Source organism: Paramormyrops kingsleyae, chromosome 12 (assembly GCF_048594095.1).
Source record: "Paramormyrops kingsleyae isolate MSU_618 chromosome 12, PKINGS_0.4, whole genome shotgun sequence".
Lineage (NCBI taxonomy): Eukaryota > Metazoa > Chordata > Actinopteri > Osteoglossiformes > Mormyridae > Paramormyrops > Paramormyrops kingsleyae.
The window spans coordinates 10102859-10120315 of NC_132808.1; the positions used below are offsets into that span (position 1 = coordinate 10102859).

General features: G+C 45.8%; 1 protein-coding gene across 3 annotated transcripts in view; it reads left to right on the forward strand.

Annotated features, from left to right (window-relative positions):
- The window catches only part of LOC111839799 (uncharacterized), a 117294-nt gene that overhangs the window by 56229 nt on the left and 43608 nt on the right, over window positions 1–17457 (forward strand). For all 3 annotated transcript variants that reach the window (XM_072718646.1, XM_072718645.1, XM_072718647.1), the window contains 3 exons: window positions 14922–15029; window positions 15435–15527; window positions 16155–16235. In XM_072718646.1, the coding sequence (XP_072574747.1) occupies window positions 14922–15029; window positions 15435–15527; window positions 16155–16235 (282 nt within the window). The remainder of the gene's footprint in view (window positions 1–14921; window positions 15030–15434; window positions 15528–16154; window positions 16236–17457) is intronic.

Sequence of the window (17457 nt, forward strand, 5' to 3'; positions counted from 1 at the left end):
AGTGTATAAGGCAGATCAGACAGTATATAAGGCAGGTCAGACAGTGTATAAGGCAGGTCAGTGTATAATGCAGGTCAGACAGTGTATAATGCAAGTCAGACAGTGTATAATGCACGTCAGACAGTATATAAGGCAGGTCAGACAGTGTATAATGCAGGTCAGACAGTGTATAAGGCAGATCAGACAGTGTATAAGGCAGGTCAGACAGTGTATAAGGCAGGTTAGTGTATAATGCAGGTCAGACAGTGTATAATGCAAGTCAGACAGTGTATAATGCAGGTCAGACAGTGTATAATGCAAGTCAGACAGTGTATAATGCAGGTCAGACAGTGTATAAGGCACGTCAGACAGTATATAAGGCAGGTCAGACAGTGTATAAGGCAGATCAGACAGTGTATAATGCAGATCAGACAGTGTATAAGGCAGGTCAGACAGTGTATAAGGCAGGTCAGACAGTGTATAAGGCAGGTCAGTGTATAAGGCAGGTCAGACAGTGTATAAGGCAGGTCAGACAGTGTATAAGGCAGGTCAGACAGTGTATAAGGCAGGTCAGACAGTGTATAATGCAAGTCAGACAGTGTATAATGCAGGTCAGACAGTGTATAATGCAGGTCAGACAGTGTATAAGGCAGATCAGACAGTGTATAAGGCAGATCAGACAGTATATAAGGCAGGTCAGACAGTGTATAAGGCAGGTCAGTGTATAATGCAGGTCAGACAGTGTATAATGCAAGTCAGACAGTGTATAATGCACGTCAGACAGTATATAAGGCAGGTCAGACAGTGTATAATGCAGGTCAGACAGTGTATAAGGCAGATCAGACAGTGTATAAGGCAGGTCAGACAGTGTATAATGCAGGTCAGACAGTGTATAATGCAGGTCAGACAGTATATAAGGCAGGTCAGACAGTGTATAATGCAGGTCAGACAGTGTATAAGGCAGGTCAGACAGTGTATAAGGCAGGTCAGACAGTGTATAAGGCAAGTCAGACAGTGTATAATGCAGGTCAGACAGTGTATAATGCAGGTCAGACAGTGTATAAGGCAGGTCAGACAGTGTATAATGCAGGTCAGACAGTGTATAAGGCAGGTCGGACAGTGTATAATTCAGGGGGCACAGAGGCAAAGGATGATCACTGTGACAGTAATGGAAGGAACACGGTGAGGTACGCTGTCCACCGGCCAAAGGCCATACAGCCATCCCCAGATGGCACTGCTGTGTTCATCCCGGTGAAGCTGCCTCGCCTCCTCTGTCATGTGCTGTACAGCCAAAGAGATATCGCCATCATCACTGTCCGGGACATACGTGCAGCATTGGTCCTCTATCATAGCCCACACACCTCCCTCCTTCACCAGCGAGATATCCAGCACCAGTCTGCTCTGGGTTGAGCTCTTTGTTGATTTCGGTTATGGCATCAGTGGTGGCATTAACAAATACTGCTAGTCGGTACTGGATAATGTCCAGCTGATTCCACGCTTGTGCCAGACCGTACTGGGGAAACATAGCGTACCAGAATCCTATGGGAGAAAATTCTTTATTTGTGCCACTTCTCACCCGTCGTGCCCGATGTCTGTCAGGGTATCGGATGGAGACATTCAGCATTGAGTTAGCATTGAGAGAGCTGAATGAGAGCGCAGACTCCCGTCCAATTGTGCGGGAGCCAGGAATATACGCTGTGGCCGTCTGCATCGTGAGCAGGATCTGGAAGGGACTCAGTCACCACTTGGATCTCTAATTCTTCCTCAGTTAGTCCTTTACCATGATCCAGTCTCCAGGTCTCAGGTCGCGCCGCTTGGCCTGAGCAGCTGCCCAGAGCGCTTATTTTACCCGTGTGTGACGGGTTCACCCCGCAGCGCCATTCTACTGCTTCCGCACGCAGCATCAGACACTGGGACAGCAGGCAGATCACAAGCTCCCTATTATTTGCTGCAGTAAATGTACACGGCCATGGAGGTTTCAAACGGCCTCAGGACAAACCCCCGTTCAATATCCAAACTTGTTTTTTGTTCAAAATATGACTTCATACTTGTAAATTTGATTTCAAACACAAATAAACCAAAAGCACAGTTCACTTAAAACTGAGCTGGAAAGGGCCATTTACTTCAAATATATTACTGCTAATATAACAAACTCAAGCTATTTCTCTATTTCTGCGCAATAGTTGCACCGGAAGTATTGCATAACAATTTTAAGTATAATGGAATGGAACAGAAAAAATATTAATACAATAAGACATTAGGAACTCACAACGACATCGTACACTGACTGAATGGTATATTAGCTGACTAGAGTAGATAGCTAACTAACTTACAGAAATACAGCGTTAGCACCTAATGCAACCCAAGCATCTGATTATTGAACCAGAACTGCATTTTTAAGCGAAATCCTGTAAGTATTACCTGCAGTAAATATACATGGTACAGTGAAGTCATGTAGATTTCAAACGGCCTCAGGACAAACCCCTTTAGATAATGTGAACAGAAGGCAGTTAGCATGCTAATCAAAGCTAAAGCTATCAGTATACACATATATCAAGGAGTCATCTCAAGGTAATGAGTTTAAATAAGATAAGATAAGACTTTATTGATCCCACACTGGGGAAATTTACTTATTGCTACAGCCAGTAAATAAAAAGCAATAGAAAAGAAACAGACCAAAAAAAAACTGTAACAAATGCAATAAATAATAAAATTATTGCACACGATTACACATATTGCACAGACCCAAAATAGACATACATACATATACACATACATACAGATTGCACCGAGTGATGTAAACATAGTTGAATTGCACAATATACAGAATAGTGACATAATTTATGAACTTTAGGTGACTGAGGTGTTATAAAATCTGATGGCAGATGGAATGAAGGACCTGCGGAATCGTTCCTCCTTGCATGTTGGATGCAGTAGTCTGTTGCTGAAGGAGCTTCGTAATGTCCTCACTGTGTCATGGAGGGGGTGAGAGGGACTGACCATAATGGATGTAAACTTGGCCAGCATCCTCCTCTCAGCCACCTCCTCAGTGGAGTCCAAAGAGCAGCCCAGGACAGAGCCAGTGCTCCTGACCAGTTTGTTCAGTCTCTTCCTGTCCCTTCCTGAGCTCCCGCACCCCCAGCAGACCACCGGCAAGAATATAGCAGATGCTACCATAGTGTGGTAAAAGGTCCTTAGTGTCCTGCACACAGCAAAGGACCTCAGCCTCCTCAGCAGGTGGAGACGGCTTTGCCCCATCTTTTACAGGGCATCTGTGTTGTGTGACCAGTCCAGTCTGTTGTTTATGTGAACACCCAGATATCTGTACACAGACACAGCCTGTACCTGCACTCCCAGAATGTTCACTGGTGCAGATGGAGTCACCTTGTGGCGGAAGTCAATTACCATCTCCTTTGTCTTACTGGCGTTTATCAGGAGGTGATTCCTTACACACCATTCAACAAAGTTGGCGATGACCCCCCCCCCCCCCCCCCATATTCCAGATCGTTACCCTTCGATATACATCCAACGATGGCTGTATCATCAGAGAACTCCTGCAGGTGACAGCTGTCCGTGTTGTGTCTGAAGTCCGATGTGACCAGTGTGAATAGGAAAGGGGAGAGCACTGTACCTTGCGGAGTCCCCGTGCTGCAGACTACCACATCAGACACGCAGTCACGAAGTTTCACATGCTGTGGTCTGTTAGTGAGTAAATCACTAAACACAATGCATGAGAAACCATAGTGCACTTCTATACTAGTAAAACACAGTTTATCCCGGACCACTTACAAACACGACCAACCCGTTCAATATCCAAACTTGCTTTGGGCGAGTTCGCGTGATTTCCCGCAAGCAACACCGTACCGTGCTACCACTAGAGGGCGCCTTTGCACTATTTAAAATAATTGAATCAAGTGCTTTTCTACTCCGTCACACGCGCATGTACATGGGATAGAACAGACACCCGCACACAGTATTGCAACATCTCATCACTGCACATACTCCTGGATGTTCTGGATTGTAGTTTGGGTCCCATACCTGTATTAGGGGGTCTGACAAAAATTATTTCAAACGGGTTCATGTTAACCTTTGCTCTTACCCTGGTTCTCATATGCAGCACAGCTACTGGCAGGGCCTTTACCCAGTTCAAGCCTGTATCTTCACAGCATTTTGCTCATTTGTTTTCCAAGGTGCCGTTCTCCCTTTCTGCTGCCCCCCCCACTGGCAGGGTGGTATGCACAGTGCCGTCTGAGATCAATGCCCAGACTCTCCCCCGCCTGTCTTAAAGTTCACAAATGGAGAGCCACTGTCACTGCTGATCTTCCCAGGAATTTCCCACTGTGGGATCATTTCTGTGAGCTGGGCCTTTGCTGCTGCTCCTGTGTCTTGTTTGGGTGGGAAAAGCCTCCACCCACTTAGAAATCATGTCAACTATCAGCAAACAGTACTTACCTTCTGCAGGTGTTAGTCCAATGAAGTCCATTTATAAATGTTCAAATGGGCCTTGTGTCTGTGGGTGAGCCGCTTGCTCAGTCTGGTGGCCTCTTCCCACATTATGTGTTGCACAGATAATGCAGCGCTGACAGCGTTGATGGGCCTTTGAAACATGTCAGTCAGAGTGCAAATCACTAGGGCTCATATATTGTTCATTATTTGCACGTGTCTTTGCCTGGTTTATCAGTAAGTCGTTCACCGAACACACAGCTGTAGGTACGAGTCTCCACTCATACACACACAGAAGGGTGAAGGATCATGTGTCACTAAAGTGAAACTGCCAGGTTCACTCTGTCCAATTCACTCAGTCTCGTCACTCTCAGTCCCTCTGGGGTGCTGATGAGCACTATGCCCAGTTTACACATTAAATCTCGTGCCAGTAAATTTACAGGACAGCACTGCAAATAGTAGGTATGAGAAGTTGAATTTAGTATCTGGATTCAGAACTTTTGTGAACTTTTCTGTTATAGTTTGGCCAGACGATCCCACAGTGTTCAGGAACCTTCCGCTAAGTTTGGGCGGCGAGTCGAACTCAGTCATTTTTATTACAGAATTTCCTGCTTCAGAATCAGCCAGAAACTCTGTCTCTTCCTTCTACCATCAACATCACAGTGGGTAGCCTTATGTGCGTCTGAGTCGTATTCTACATATGTGGCTTGTAGCTTCTGCACTTTCTGTCCTAGATATGTGATAGCTTGTGCCACGAGAGTCAAGGTGGAATTTTACTGTGTGAGCGAGTCTTCATTACAGTTAGCGGGGTTAGTAAGGAGCAAAGCATCGGGAGCGGCGGTGGACAGTGTGCGTTTGGACTCACTCCTTCCCGTCCCCCCAGCCGAGTCGACTCAGTCTCCCCCGCCGCCGCATTATCGCCTTGGATCTTGCCCCTGTCCCTCCCTGAGCCCCTGCTTCTTCCCCGTCCTCGTCCTGATGCCGTTATGTTTCCAGTGGTCTTCACCATGGTTAGCATTGCCTTGTAGAGTGTGTCGTCCTTTTTGTTCTGTTTTTTCTGCGCTCTGTCTCTTAGTAATTTCTCTGTGTATTTCGCATTTTGTTCAATTAAATGTAATTTGCCAGAATCACAGGTGATGCAAGTCTGTTTGCAGCTATGTTCGGTCTCGGTCTGTTTAAGAAACTATTTAAAATGGGCTTCGTAGGCGGTCACAACCGCGTCTGCATTCATGTTGCCCGGTCTTGCTACAATGGCCGTCATTAACCTCCGTCAGCCTCTGCAAATACTGTGTGACAGTTTCTCCCTCCTGTTGTTTGCAGGAGGAGATCCTGGTCATGTCCATTCACACAGGGAAAGCCTCCATTAGTTGGTCTTGCAGTCTGGTCAGGAATGAACGATATTCCGCATTGTCCCCATGATCGTAATCTGGGTGTTGGCGGTGATATTGTCCACCTCAATCTAGATGGTGGATATTTCGGAAAAGTCCAATCCTAAAAACAGTCCAAATAGTCAGTGTTATGCTGTGTAGTGCGTTCTTAAATGACACACTCACGCAGTCTATGTGGGTTTCTTAACAGAACTTTTACTGAGTTTCCCCCCTCCCTGACTGTCTGCCATTTCTATCTCGCCTCTGTGCTTCTGCCTCCCAGTTTCCAAAGGTGGTCCAGTTCACATTCACCCTATTCTTTTTCTTCGGTTTTTCATTATCTATTTCTACTTGTTGAAGTCTCACATCTGTCTCAAATCGGAAAACTACATTCTTTTATCCAAAACGGCAGCTGCTCACATGACCCAACTCCATAATTAAATCTCATAATATTTATATTAGGAGACATCTCGACATCCACCTTCGTTTGTTTGTTGCTTCCAGATCCCATTTTAGAAATCCAAACTTACCTAGGATCTCCCTGAACCGACCCCCGAGCGATCAGCTCTTTTTTTATTCTCTCTCTATTGTAGGACAGAGTCCTCTTTACCAGACACTCACCAGCGCTGGGCAGGTTCAAACGTTGCTTAAAAGAAAACTGCTTAGGTCCCAGACATTCCTGCAAGTTTAAGTCGCCTCAGTCAATCCAATTCAGAGATACCAGTATACAGTATATGTAAAGTGTTTTTCTCACCTCTGTGGTTCCCTGGATCGCAGCGGCCTTGGAACCTGTTTCCTATTTACCTCCTGGTCCCAATGCTCATGGGATCCTGCCAAGTTCTGTGTTGAAAAAACAGCCAAAGACAGGGTATGAAGGCAGCAAATTCTTTATTAGGTTACCTGATGCACCAAATAAGCCGGGACACTGTGTCTGCATACAACAAGTGCCCACAGTTATTTTATTGCGCAGCTCCTTTATACTTCTGCCTCATGTTTATCATTCTATGCCATAGAAAGAAGGTTCACAGCAGAGACATTTATGACAGCGGGATGCATTGTGAGGCTCCAGGTTCTACAGGGTTGCTTCCTCCTCATTGGCTTCCTCTCGGAGATGTGGGGGGGGGGGTCATTCTGCACAGGCGGGTCCTTCACATTCGTATTCTCAATTCCGGAGGAGATGCTGATGGCAGGTTCTGTCATATTCTTTCTGACCTGGGGGGCAGGAAGGTCTGTTTTGATGCTTCCACCCTCCCTCATGGCTCATCCTTCCTGGACCTGTCTAACCATATCCTCAAATTTCAGGAATATGAGCTTGTTACTGGAACTGCCATCCATGACCCTGTTCTGGATAAATCTCCCTCTCCTGTGGGTAGCCAGGTGCCCCCCTCCACTCGTTCCCTCTGTAAATCTGTGGAGGACCTCAATGTGGTCGACTCATTCCGGCTAATGAACCACCAGAGAATGCTGTTTATTCTCTCCTCGCTTCCAGTCCCAGTCTGACATATATTACATCTTTGTTTCTCGCTGTCTCTCATACCTGCTGTTTCTCATGCTTCTCTGCTTTCCTCTTCTTTATCTGATCTGCTTTCCTCCAGTTGGCTGTGCTCTCTCTACCTCCTCAGGCCTTGCAATGGAGATTTAATACTTCTCTGCTTCAGAATCAAATTTATAGCTTTTTTCACCTCTAGACTTGAAGAATTTATCTCTATTAATGGGGGCTCAGCTGACGACCCAGCCTACTGCTGGATGGCTGATACGGGCTTCCTTTGTGAAGCCACGGTTGCTTTTGCTAGCAGCCTGGCTCACGAATGTCGTTAGAAGATTTCTGATCTTGAAAAGCGGCTACCTCAGTTAGAAGGTGAGCCTTGCTGTGGCGGATCAGGACCATGAGATCCGTATTTCTAACATAAGGGCCGAGCTGAATGCCCTTCTGTCACGCCGCTCCGAGTTTGTGGTTCATCTCACCAGGTCTCGCTATTATGTGTCTGGTGCCAGACCTAGTAAACTATTGGCTCTAGGGCAATGTGACTCATTTTCAATGATCTTCTCAATTAAACCTAAAGATGGGATCCTCACCACCAACCCTCTGGGAATCAGCAACTGCTTTTTTCAGTTTTACTGGGATTTATTCTCCCCACCCTCCGTCTCCCCACCTTCAGTCTCCTCAGCCTCAGTCTCTCCACCCTCAGTCTCCCCACCCTCCAATCCCGTTCTTGATGCCTTACCCCTCCCCCGGCTCTAAGGTCCAGAAGCCTCTGTGATTGATGTTCCTCTTTCAATCACTGAACTTAAAGAGGTTCTGTGCTCCATGAGCCCAGGGAAATCTTCAGGGCCTGATGGCTTCCCTCTCCATCCCCTTTCTGAATTTTAGAAACTGCTTTCTACTCCACTCTTCCATGTCCTCCTCTCATCTATGATGATTTTACTGTTTAAACAAAGACCCCACAGACTGTTGCGCTGCCGCCCGCTGTCCTTGATGAACTCCAATGTAGATGTAGATTCTTTATTTGTCACATGTAGTTATAGCTGCTGCAACATACAACGAAATGCCTTTTCTGGCAAAAAGTACCCCAGCTGTGCTATACATACAGAAGGAATAAGTACTAACATCACAGAAAGATAAAGTGCATACACTATATATAATACACATAAGTATACATAACATAACATTGCACTGTGAAAGTATAACCAGGGTTCCCCCTGGAGTTTGATTTCAATTCTTCACTTTTCTTTGTATTTTTGCTTCTACTAATCAAATTCTTCACTTTTTTTCAGCATCCGTTTTTTTTAGTCACTCTATCGCCGCTTCTTAATAAATTAATCATTAAACTCACGACCGTTCAGTGCGAGGTGCACCGTTATCAGCACCTTTTGCAGCCTCAGAGAACCCGAATGCTAAAAGTCCAGGCTGTTTCGACATGATTCACTCATCTGACAGGTGCTAGCTTGGCGGGGAAATACTAAAAAAGTACATCCGGGTACAAAGCATGGGGAATCCCGTCTTCCATATTTGGAACAAGCCACACTGTGATTGGTCAACTAACGGCATTCACGGCATACAAGGAATATGGACTTTATTTTACGTTAAGCGTTTTCCCCTCCATTGACGCCCATTATAAGGAAAAGGCTTAATGTAACTTAAAGTACCAAGACAGCCACCAAAAATCACCAAATTTCTCACACATATATCTGGTCATAAACACTTTCACCTGACAAAAAATCTAAACCGAAATACAAGGAATATGGACTTTATTTTACATTAAGCTTTTTCCTTATAATGGGCGTCAATGGAGGGGAAACTGCTTAACGTAAAATAAAGTCCATATTCCTTGTATTTCGGTTTTGATTTTTTGTCAGGTGAAAGTCTTTATGACCAGATGTGTGTGTGCGAAATTTGGTGATTATTGGTCGCTATTTTGGTACATTAAACCACATTAAGTGTTTTATAATGTCCCCACACCGATCGATAACATTTGCTACTTTTAGAACGGCCCATGCTCATTTGATATGGATGATCGACGATCGTGTGTCCGGGGCGCCGGGCCAGTTTTGATTAGGCCCTACGGGTGCTACGGTTGAAAATTGGGGAAAAATGAAATTCGACTTTTCAAAAATTAAAAATTCGTCATTTGAAAATCGAATTTGCCAGAGTGACGATTTGATGCCGTTTTTCTTCGTCACCATGGGTTGCGTTTTCGTCAATGACGAGAGTGACGAGCGGCAGCGGGAACCCTGGTATAACTATAAAGTATAAATTGCACTGTATACAGATTGCACTGTGAAGATATAAATTTCACTGTAGGTGTGCCATAAAGTGCAGATATGCAGATATTTTATAGTTATGGAAATGGATAGTAGAAGACTGTGTGTGTGTCGTTGTCCGTTATGTGCTGCAGTTGAGGAGTCTCACTGCTTGTGGGTAAAAACTCCTCCTAAACTGTTCAGTTCTTGACTTCAGCCTGCAGAGTTTCCCTGACCTCAGTGGCCGGAACAGTTTGTGGGTGGGATGGCTGGAGTCCCTAGTGATCCTGGTGGCCCAGGATCTGCACCTTTCAGCATAGATGTCCTGCAGGGCTGGTAGAGAGGTTCTCATGGTGCGTTCCGCTGTGCGCACTACCCTCTGCAGGGCTTTCTGCTGCTGTGCAGTGCAGTTCCCATACCACACCGTGATGTTGCTAGTCAGGATGCTCTCGATGACTCCAGTATAGAATCTCCTCTGGATGTTGTTGGAGATCTTGAACCTCTTTAGACACCTCAGGTGATAGAGGCGCTGTCTGCCTTTAGTGATGAGGAAGTCTGTATGTGCTCCAGGTGAAGTCCTCATTGATGTGGACACCAAGGCATTTGAAGCTGCTGACTCTCTCCACAGGGGTTCCATTGATCTGTATTGGGGTGTGAGTTAGCTCCTCTCTTTGTCTCCTGAAGTCAATCACCATCTCTTCTGTTTTCTTGTTCATGGAGAGGTGATTTGCCTCACACCACTTTGCTAGACCGTCCACCTCACACCGGTAGGCTCTCTCGTCATTCCCGGAGATGAGTCCTACCACCACTGTGTCGTCAGCAAACTTCACAATGGAGTTAGTGGGGTGCCTGGCCTTGCAGTCTGCAGTGTAGAGGGAGTAGAGAAGGGGGCTCAGCACACATCCCTGGGGGGCCACTATGTTCAGCGTGAGTGTACGAGAGTACACATCCCCTACTCTCACTGTCTGTGGTCTTGTGGTCAGGAAGTTGTACACCCATTTGCACAAAGATGTACTGAAACCTAAGTCCTGGAGCTTATCCGCGAGGGTTTGGGGGATTATGGTGTTAAAAGCTGAGCTGTAGTCTATGAACAGCATTCTCACATAATTACCACATCCCTCATCAAGATGGCTCAGTGTGGAGTGCAGGACCTGTGCGACGGCATCTCCAGAGGATCTGTTTGTCCGGTATGCAGATTGTAGCGGGTCAAAGTTGGAGGGAAGGAAGGAGCTGATGAAGGGTTTCATGAGTCTCTCGAAGCACTTCATCACCACAGACGTCAGGGCTACCGGGCGATAGTCATTGAGGCTGGCTGGGCGGGTGTCCTTTGGTATCGGACAATCACTGATGTTTTAAAGCAAGAAGGGACCACCTGCTGGGCCAGGGAGGCATTGAAGATGTTGGTGAAAACCATGGCCAGCTGGTCTGCACATACCTTCAGTACACGTCCCGGGATGCCATCTGGTCCCGCTGCCTTCCTGCAGTCAGTGGCCCTCAGAGCTCTCCTCACGTCATGCTCAGAGAGTGTCAGTGGTGCCGGTTCAGCAGTGGGGGCGATTGCAGCTCTCTGATTAGCCGCCATAGCAGGCACCTCGAAACGCGCGAAGAAAGCATTGAGGTCGTCAGCTAGTTCCGGTTTTGTGCATCTCACAGTGCTGGGTTTATAGTCCGTAACTGACCGTAGCCCGTCCCATATACGTCGGGGCTCGATGTTGGAAATGTTGGAAATGGAAATCTCCTACTTGCGAAGGTTCTTGCTCTTCGGCTGCAGGCGGTGATTTGTAAATTTATTCACCCAGACCAAACTGGCTTTATTAAATCCCATCATGTCACCGACAACATACACTGCCTGCTGCATGTACATCATGCTGCTCCTTCCTTTCCTTTCCCAGCTGCCATTCTCTCCTTAAATCTGAAGGCTTTTAATGAATTGGTCATTTTTGTGGAGGGTCCAGGACAGAATGGGCTTTGGCTCTTATTTTACCAACATGGTTCAGACCCTTTACTCCTCCCCCTCCTCACTCCTCCTGACTGATACCAACACTTCTCCTCCTTTTCTGCCCCTTCGAGGTGCCAGGCAGGGCTGTCCATTATCCCCTTTACTCTTTTATCTCTCATTAGAGCCCCTAACCACAGCTCTCCATCAATCAGATCTTATGTCTCCCATCCTGGTTAAAGCTGTTCCTCAAAAAGTCTCCTTATATGTTGATGATCTGCTCCTTTATCTTGGCAATGCCCCTGCTGATCTTCCTCATCTCCTTAATCTCTCTCAAACATATGAATCCCTGTCGGGCTATAAGATTAACTGGGGAAAGTCTTCTCTTCTTCCACAGCATCCTGCATGTCACTTTTCATTTCCTTCTTCTATTCCTCAGACGAGGTCTTTCAGATACCTGGGGTTGGACATCTACCCCTCAGTCCTAGAGCTTGCAGCTGCCATCTTTCACTGTGTTCTGGAGGGTATTAAGGTCTCCATCTCCTCACGGTCTTCTCTCTCCCTCTCATCCCACACAAGGGTGGCCATTATTAAAATGAATGAGCTGCCAAGCATTAATTTTATTAGCTCTATGCTTCCTCTTCCTCCTCCCCCTAGATACTGGGCCTCTGTTAAATCTACCATTTCTATGTTTCTTTGGACTGTAAGAGACCTTCCGTGCGACATTTCACTATAATTCGTGACCAGCCAGACGGGGGTGTTGCCCTCCTAAATTTTGAAATGTACCACCATGCTTTCACCCTAAGGCCAATTATGGAGCTGGATCACTCTTCCCTGACACCCCCCTGCCTGGCTTCTTCCATCCATCACCATAACCTCTTAATCCCAACTGGGGTCACCAGAGCGTATCCCAGGAACAAGAGGCGCAGGCAGGAACTAACCCTGGGCAGGTGCCAACACACCACAGGGCACACACACACAGCCACACACACACAATACCAGGGCTAATTCAGACTCGCCCATCAACCTGCCCTGCACGCTTTTGGACCATGGGAGGAAACCGTGGGAGGAGCCCTGAGAACGAACCCAGGACCTTCTCGCTGTGAGGCCAACCTCTGTGCCACCATGCCGCCCCATCTGGCTTCTTATCGACGCAGAATATTTTCTTCTCTGCTGTCTATCCTCTCTCCCTTTTTTACGCATTAAACTAAAATCCATCTTCACCTCTATCTGTCCAGTTATCTCCCAAGCCCTTCGCACATGGAGAAGGGTCAAAAAATTGTTGGGCCCCATCCTGAATTGACACCCCAGCACACCGTTACTCCACAGCCCTGTCCTGAACATTGGAGGCCCTGTTTCTAGCTCACCGTGGTCACAGTCGGGCATTTCCACTCTGGGCGACATTTTTAACAGCTCGGCCCTCAAATCGTTTCAGTCTCTTATGTCTGCATTTAATCTACCTTCCCTTTAATTTTTTCTACCTCCAGCTGTGGTCCCTGCTTAGGGCTTGTAGTCTGACTGTGTCATTCCCTCTGTTTGGAAATCTACCTTCTTTAATTTGGTGCTGCTTGAACTGTCTGGTCCCCGGATTAATAATTCCTGTAGCTCTGCCATTCAGAGTTGGCTTCAAGATGTGCATCTAGTCAAGGGCTGGTTGGGGGTCATTTTGTGATTTTGTAATTTAAATTTTTTTTTTAACTACTTGCCTTTTTATTTCTGTTTGTTTATTTTCACAATATCTACTTCCATCATTATTTTTTCCTCACCTTTCAGCTGCGCTCTCTCTGGGGCTGGATGCACCGGTGCCTTCTTCTGTTTTACGGATTTTTGCTTGTTCTTTTAGGGTGCTGCCTCAGGGTATGAGGGGGTGGGAGGGTGTTGGGGGGGGGGGTCTGTTGTGTTTCCTTCTATGTTAATACTTGTTCAATAAAATTTTGATCACAAGAAAAAAATATACACACCAACCGCAGTCTCCATGGTACCCAACGTGCTAAGGAGCAGCCCAGCTCACACATAAGGTGAGCTACAGACTATCAGGCGATCACTGACACGTCTGCTCTTAAAGGAGACACCACTGATGGGTAAATATGCCCCCCCCCCATCTTTGGCCCCATTAAGCATCATCCTACCACATACAGCCTCCTTGTTTTCCTCCAAAGAGTGTTTTGGCAGAGCTTCCTACTTACACTTGAATATGGCCTCTCCTGATGTAACTGTCCCTGTCAGTCTCTCTCTGGGAATCACTAAGTCAACCTCCTCCTCCTCTGAAGCCTAAAAACACTAAATCAACAGCAAAGACTCCACAACATAAACTCAGCACATGATGAGCTGCTCCTGGCTGATTGCTACAGTAGCTACATGCTCACCTACAGTCACAGACTCTGTCGCTCCTTCTGTCCTGTTTGCTGCTTGTTCTGTCTCTGATGCAGCATTTCCTCAGGCTTCTTTGTTTAACCATGATAATCTAGCTGTATATTAGACCAACCTATAGGTGTGTGATCTGTGTCTCACCCCAGTCACATTTCTTACAGGAAATGAATGATACAGTGCGGTAATCAGTATATTAGCTATAGGCTACCTGTCACTGCGCTCCTTTCATTACCTTTTGTCTAGCATATTGCTCTTCACTGCCATGTAAACTTACTGAGGCAAAGGATCATGGGAGTTGTAGGGTTGATTACTAATGTCATTTACATTCCTTACATTGTGAAATTACAAAGGAAAAAAAGTTGCAAATTGAGCACAGTAACCGGTGTTGTTCAGAATTAATTTGAACACTATAAATACAGAAAAAATCTATCACTAGCCATGATAATTATATAATAATTATATGCACTGTCACTCGAGAAACAGTGTGTAACTGGCTAAACAATCTGGAACCTAAATCTAAAACTCTGAAGGGCCCCGAGCCCCTTCAGTCTCTATCAGCATGACGCCTCTGCCTGCAGGTGCTCTGGTCCCCCCCCCCCCCCCCCCACACACACACACAACAACAACAACAACAACAACATGCATTTAGTTAAAATGGGGTAAAAAAATGGCCCATTGTGTGTGAGTGGATGTGTCCTGTGATACACTGGCCCCCACCAGGGTGTACCCTGCTCTGGGCTTTTTAGGGATAGTCTCACCATGGGACTGTGCTTTAGAAGGGGTTATGATGGATGGATGGATGGATGGATAGATAATGTATTTGTTAATTTAGTTTCTTTTGGCTGAAATGTACAACATGGATTGTTATTTTTTTTTTACAATTAATATGTACATTTAGGCATGTATGATGAAATGTCCAAGTCAAACACTCTAGGATGTGCTTTTCATACCACATTGTTCAATAAGGGATTCAAACCCAGAACCCCCAGGTGACAGGCCTGTGCAAGACCAATGAACACATCTGATTTTGTACTCTGTCTGGCATGAATTTCATGGTGACTGACTCTATTCTTACTTTATTTTAGTTGCTGTCAGTGTTTATCTGGCAAAATACTCAGCTGTAGCTTGGCAAGAACAACTTGCAACATTTTCCACTTTATTAATGTTTCCAGTCATCATGGTTTTATTCCCAGGTAAGTACGTTTTCAGGTTTTGTAAAGTACATATTTAAAATTTGTTTTAGACTTTGGAATGTCAGGAACACTGGGGCAGAACTAGGTATAGAGGTATTTATTTGCTACACTGTAGTGAATGAGACACACAGACGTCAAACTTTGGAATGACATTGATATTTAAAAGTGTGCTTTTCATAATTAATATCTATACAATTAGGGAATTGTGATACAATACCCAAGTGAAACACTGTTTCATAACCCATTTAAATCTTTTGTGCACTATTAATGCAGCATCCAATATGGGACTCAAACTTAGAACCCCAAGGTGACAGTGCTGTGCAGGGTTTCAAACACAGGATCACTGAACACATCTGTTTTTTCATTCTGTGTCTGGTGACTGACACTTATCTTCCCTTATTTCAGTTGGTCTCGGTGTGTTTCGGATAATACGCTTACGAAGGAAGGGAGAAACAGTACGACTTAGAGACATTCTTGACATCATGAGTTATTTCCTGTGTAAGTATATTTATGTGGATGTATTTGTACACATTAACATTTATGTCCATTGGCATATTAAGATTCTGACCAGAATGAGGTTTGGAGCTGTTTCATTTTCCGTGGCACACAGGCCCAGTGGGCAGCACTGCTGCTTCTTAACTCCAGGGCTGGGGGTTCGAGTCCCACCTCTGCTCTTTGTGTGGAGTTTGCAGTTTCTGGTGTTTGACAGATTACACTTGTACCCTGTGCACCTGACATTTTACCCAGTAGGATGTTATTGTGTGGACCTGATGTAGGATGACATGCAGGGTGTACAGGCTGGGGGGGGGGGGCACCTGACCACCATGCAGGATGGTCCGGGATCCCCCCCCTCCCCCAGCCCTCATCTTCATCACACCATGGGGTTTTGAGGGACCCTCTGATTTGCGGGGGCATTAGACTCCTTGGCCTGTGTTCTGAGCCCCGCTGCCCTCGGATCATGGGCCTTACTGTGCATGACCTCACAGTGCAGTCGGGCCCTGGGGACGGCAGGATTTATCTCAGGGGAGGAAAAGCCCAAGGACACTTTGTTATTTAATATCATGTTATATCTGTATAGACTGATGAGAGAATGAAGGTGTCTGATTTGCTCTCTTTGCCTTACAGATGAGCCCACAATGTCTAGCATGCTGTTTCTTGCTATTTATTTCCAACTCTTTGCCTGGATGAACAGCACATTTAAACTAGGTGAGTCTCCCTGCATTTTCATACTTATTATGTGTGTAAATGGAGGGACAGGGCAACTGGGACACAGCAGAACCAGGTGCAACCACAGGCCAGGGGTTCAAGGTCCGAATGAGGACTGCTGGGGAGCTGGGGCTTAAACAGGCAGAGGGGAAAGGAGGGAACTATAGGCAGCTGCATTGATAGTAACTGGTGGAACCGGTCTGGCGAGTTCTGAATGGTGCAGGCAGGAGAGATTGTGAGCGCCCTCTGCTGGTTCCCAGAGGTCTTGTGACACAGTGGGCAGTACTGTAGCTTCACATTGAGGGGTCGATTCCTATGAGTGGGACTGAGCCCTTATTGGTCTAAACCCTGACTTATGTGTGGGTCTGGACAGCAGAGGGATTGATGGATAAAAACGCGTTTGTGTTCACAGTGAAAAGTGAGTTTATGACACTGTTTCTTTTATTGTTACTCGTAAGTGTGAGGGTTGAGGGTCACGCAGGTTTGGGCAGAATACTATGAATAAGCATGTAGTGTCTCAATGCTGAATATACAGTCCTGATTGTATTCAGCATTGTATTCTGGTAGGATACTCAAAACGTACCTTATTCAGAATACCTTTAGACACTGTTATATGTTGTAATACCAAAAAGGTCAATTAAACGAGTAATTGTGTATTGGTAATGAACAGCCAAAATAACTTTTGGAGCACGTGAACATCGACATCCCCAAACCACTACCAGAACGCTTTACATCCAGGTCAGCCGTTCCAGGGTGCAGTGAAACCTCTCCACCAGGCCGTCACTCTGAGGCCGCAGGGGAGTGGTACAGGTCTTTTCCACTAACTTTTCCACTGGTCGCACTGGTGCTACCAGCTTTCTCAGCCACACCATAAAATGATTTGGTCACACCCTTTATCAGCACGGTATTAATCAATGATCTTGCATGTTGATAGTTGTCTGAATTTGCATGTCATAGTTTTGCACTGATGTCAATATTCATAGTGACTTGAGACTTGATATTTGACAAATATTTTAATCTGAATGTTGTTTTCTCTTCCTGTTGTAATATAATTTTAAAAGAAAACATAACAAAAATGGTATCAAAGCATAACAACAGCATATAGCTCTGTCTCTGGATACAAATAGACTTCAGCATATCTTATGCCTCATGTCTGATGTAACCCCCAGTAATTCCACTCAGAGGGGCAGCTCTTACAGCTGGGCCTCCTGACCCGCTTTCC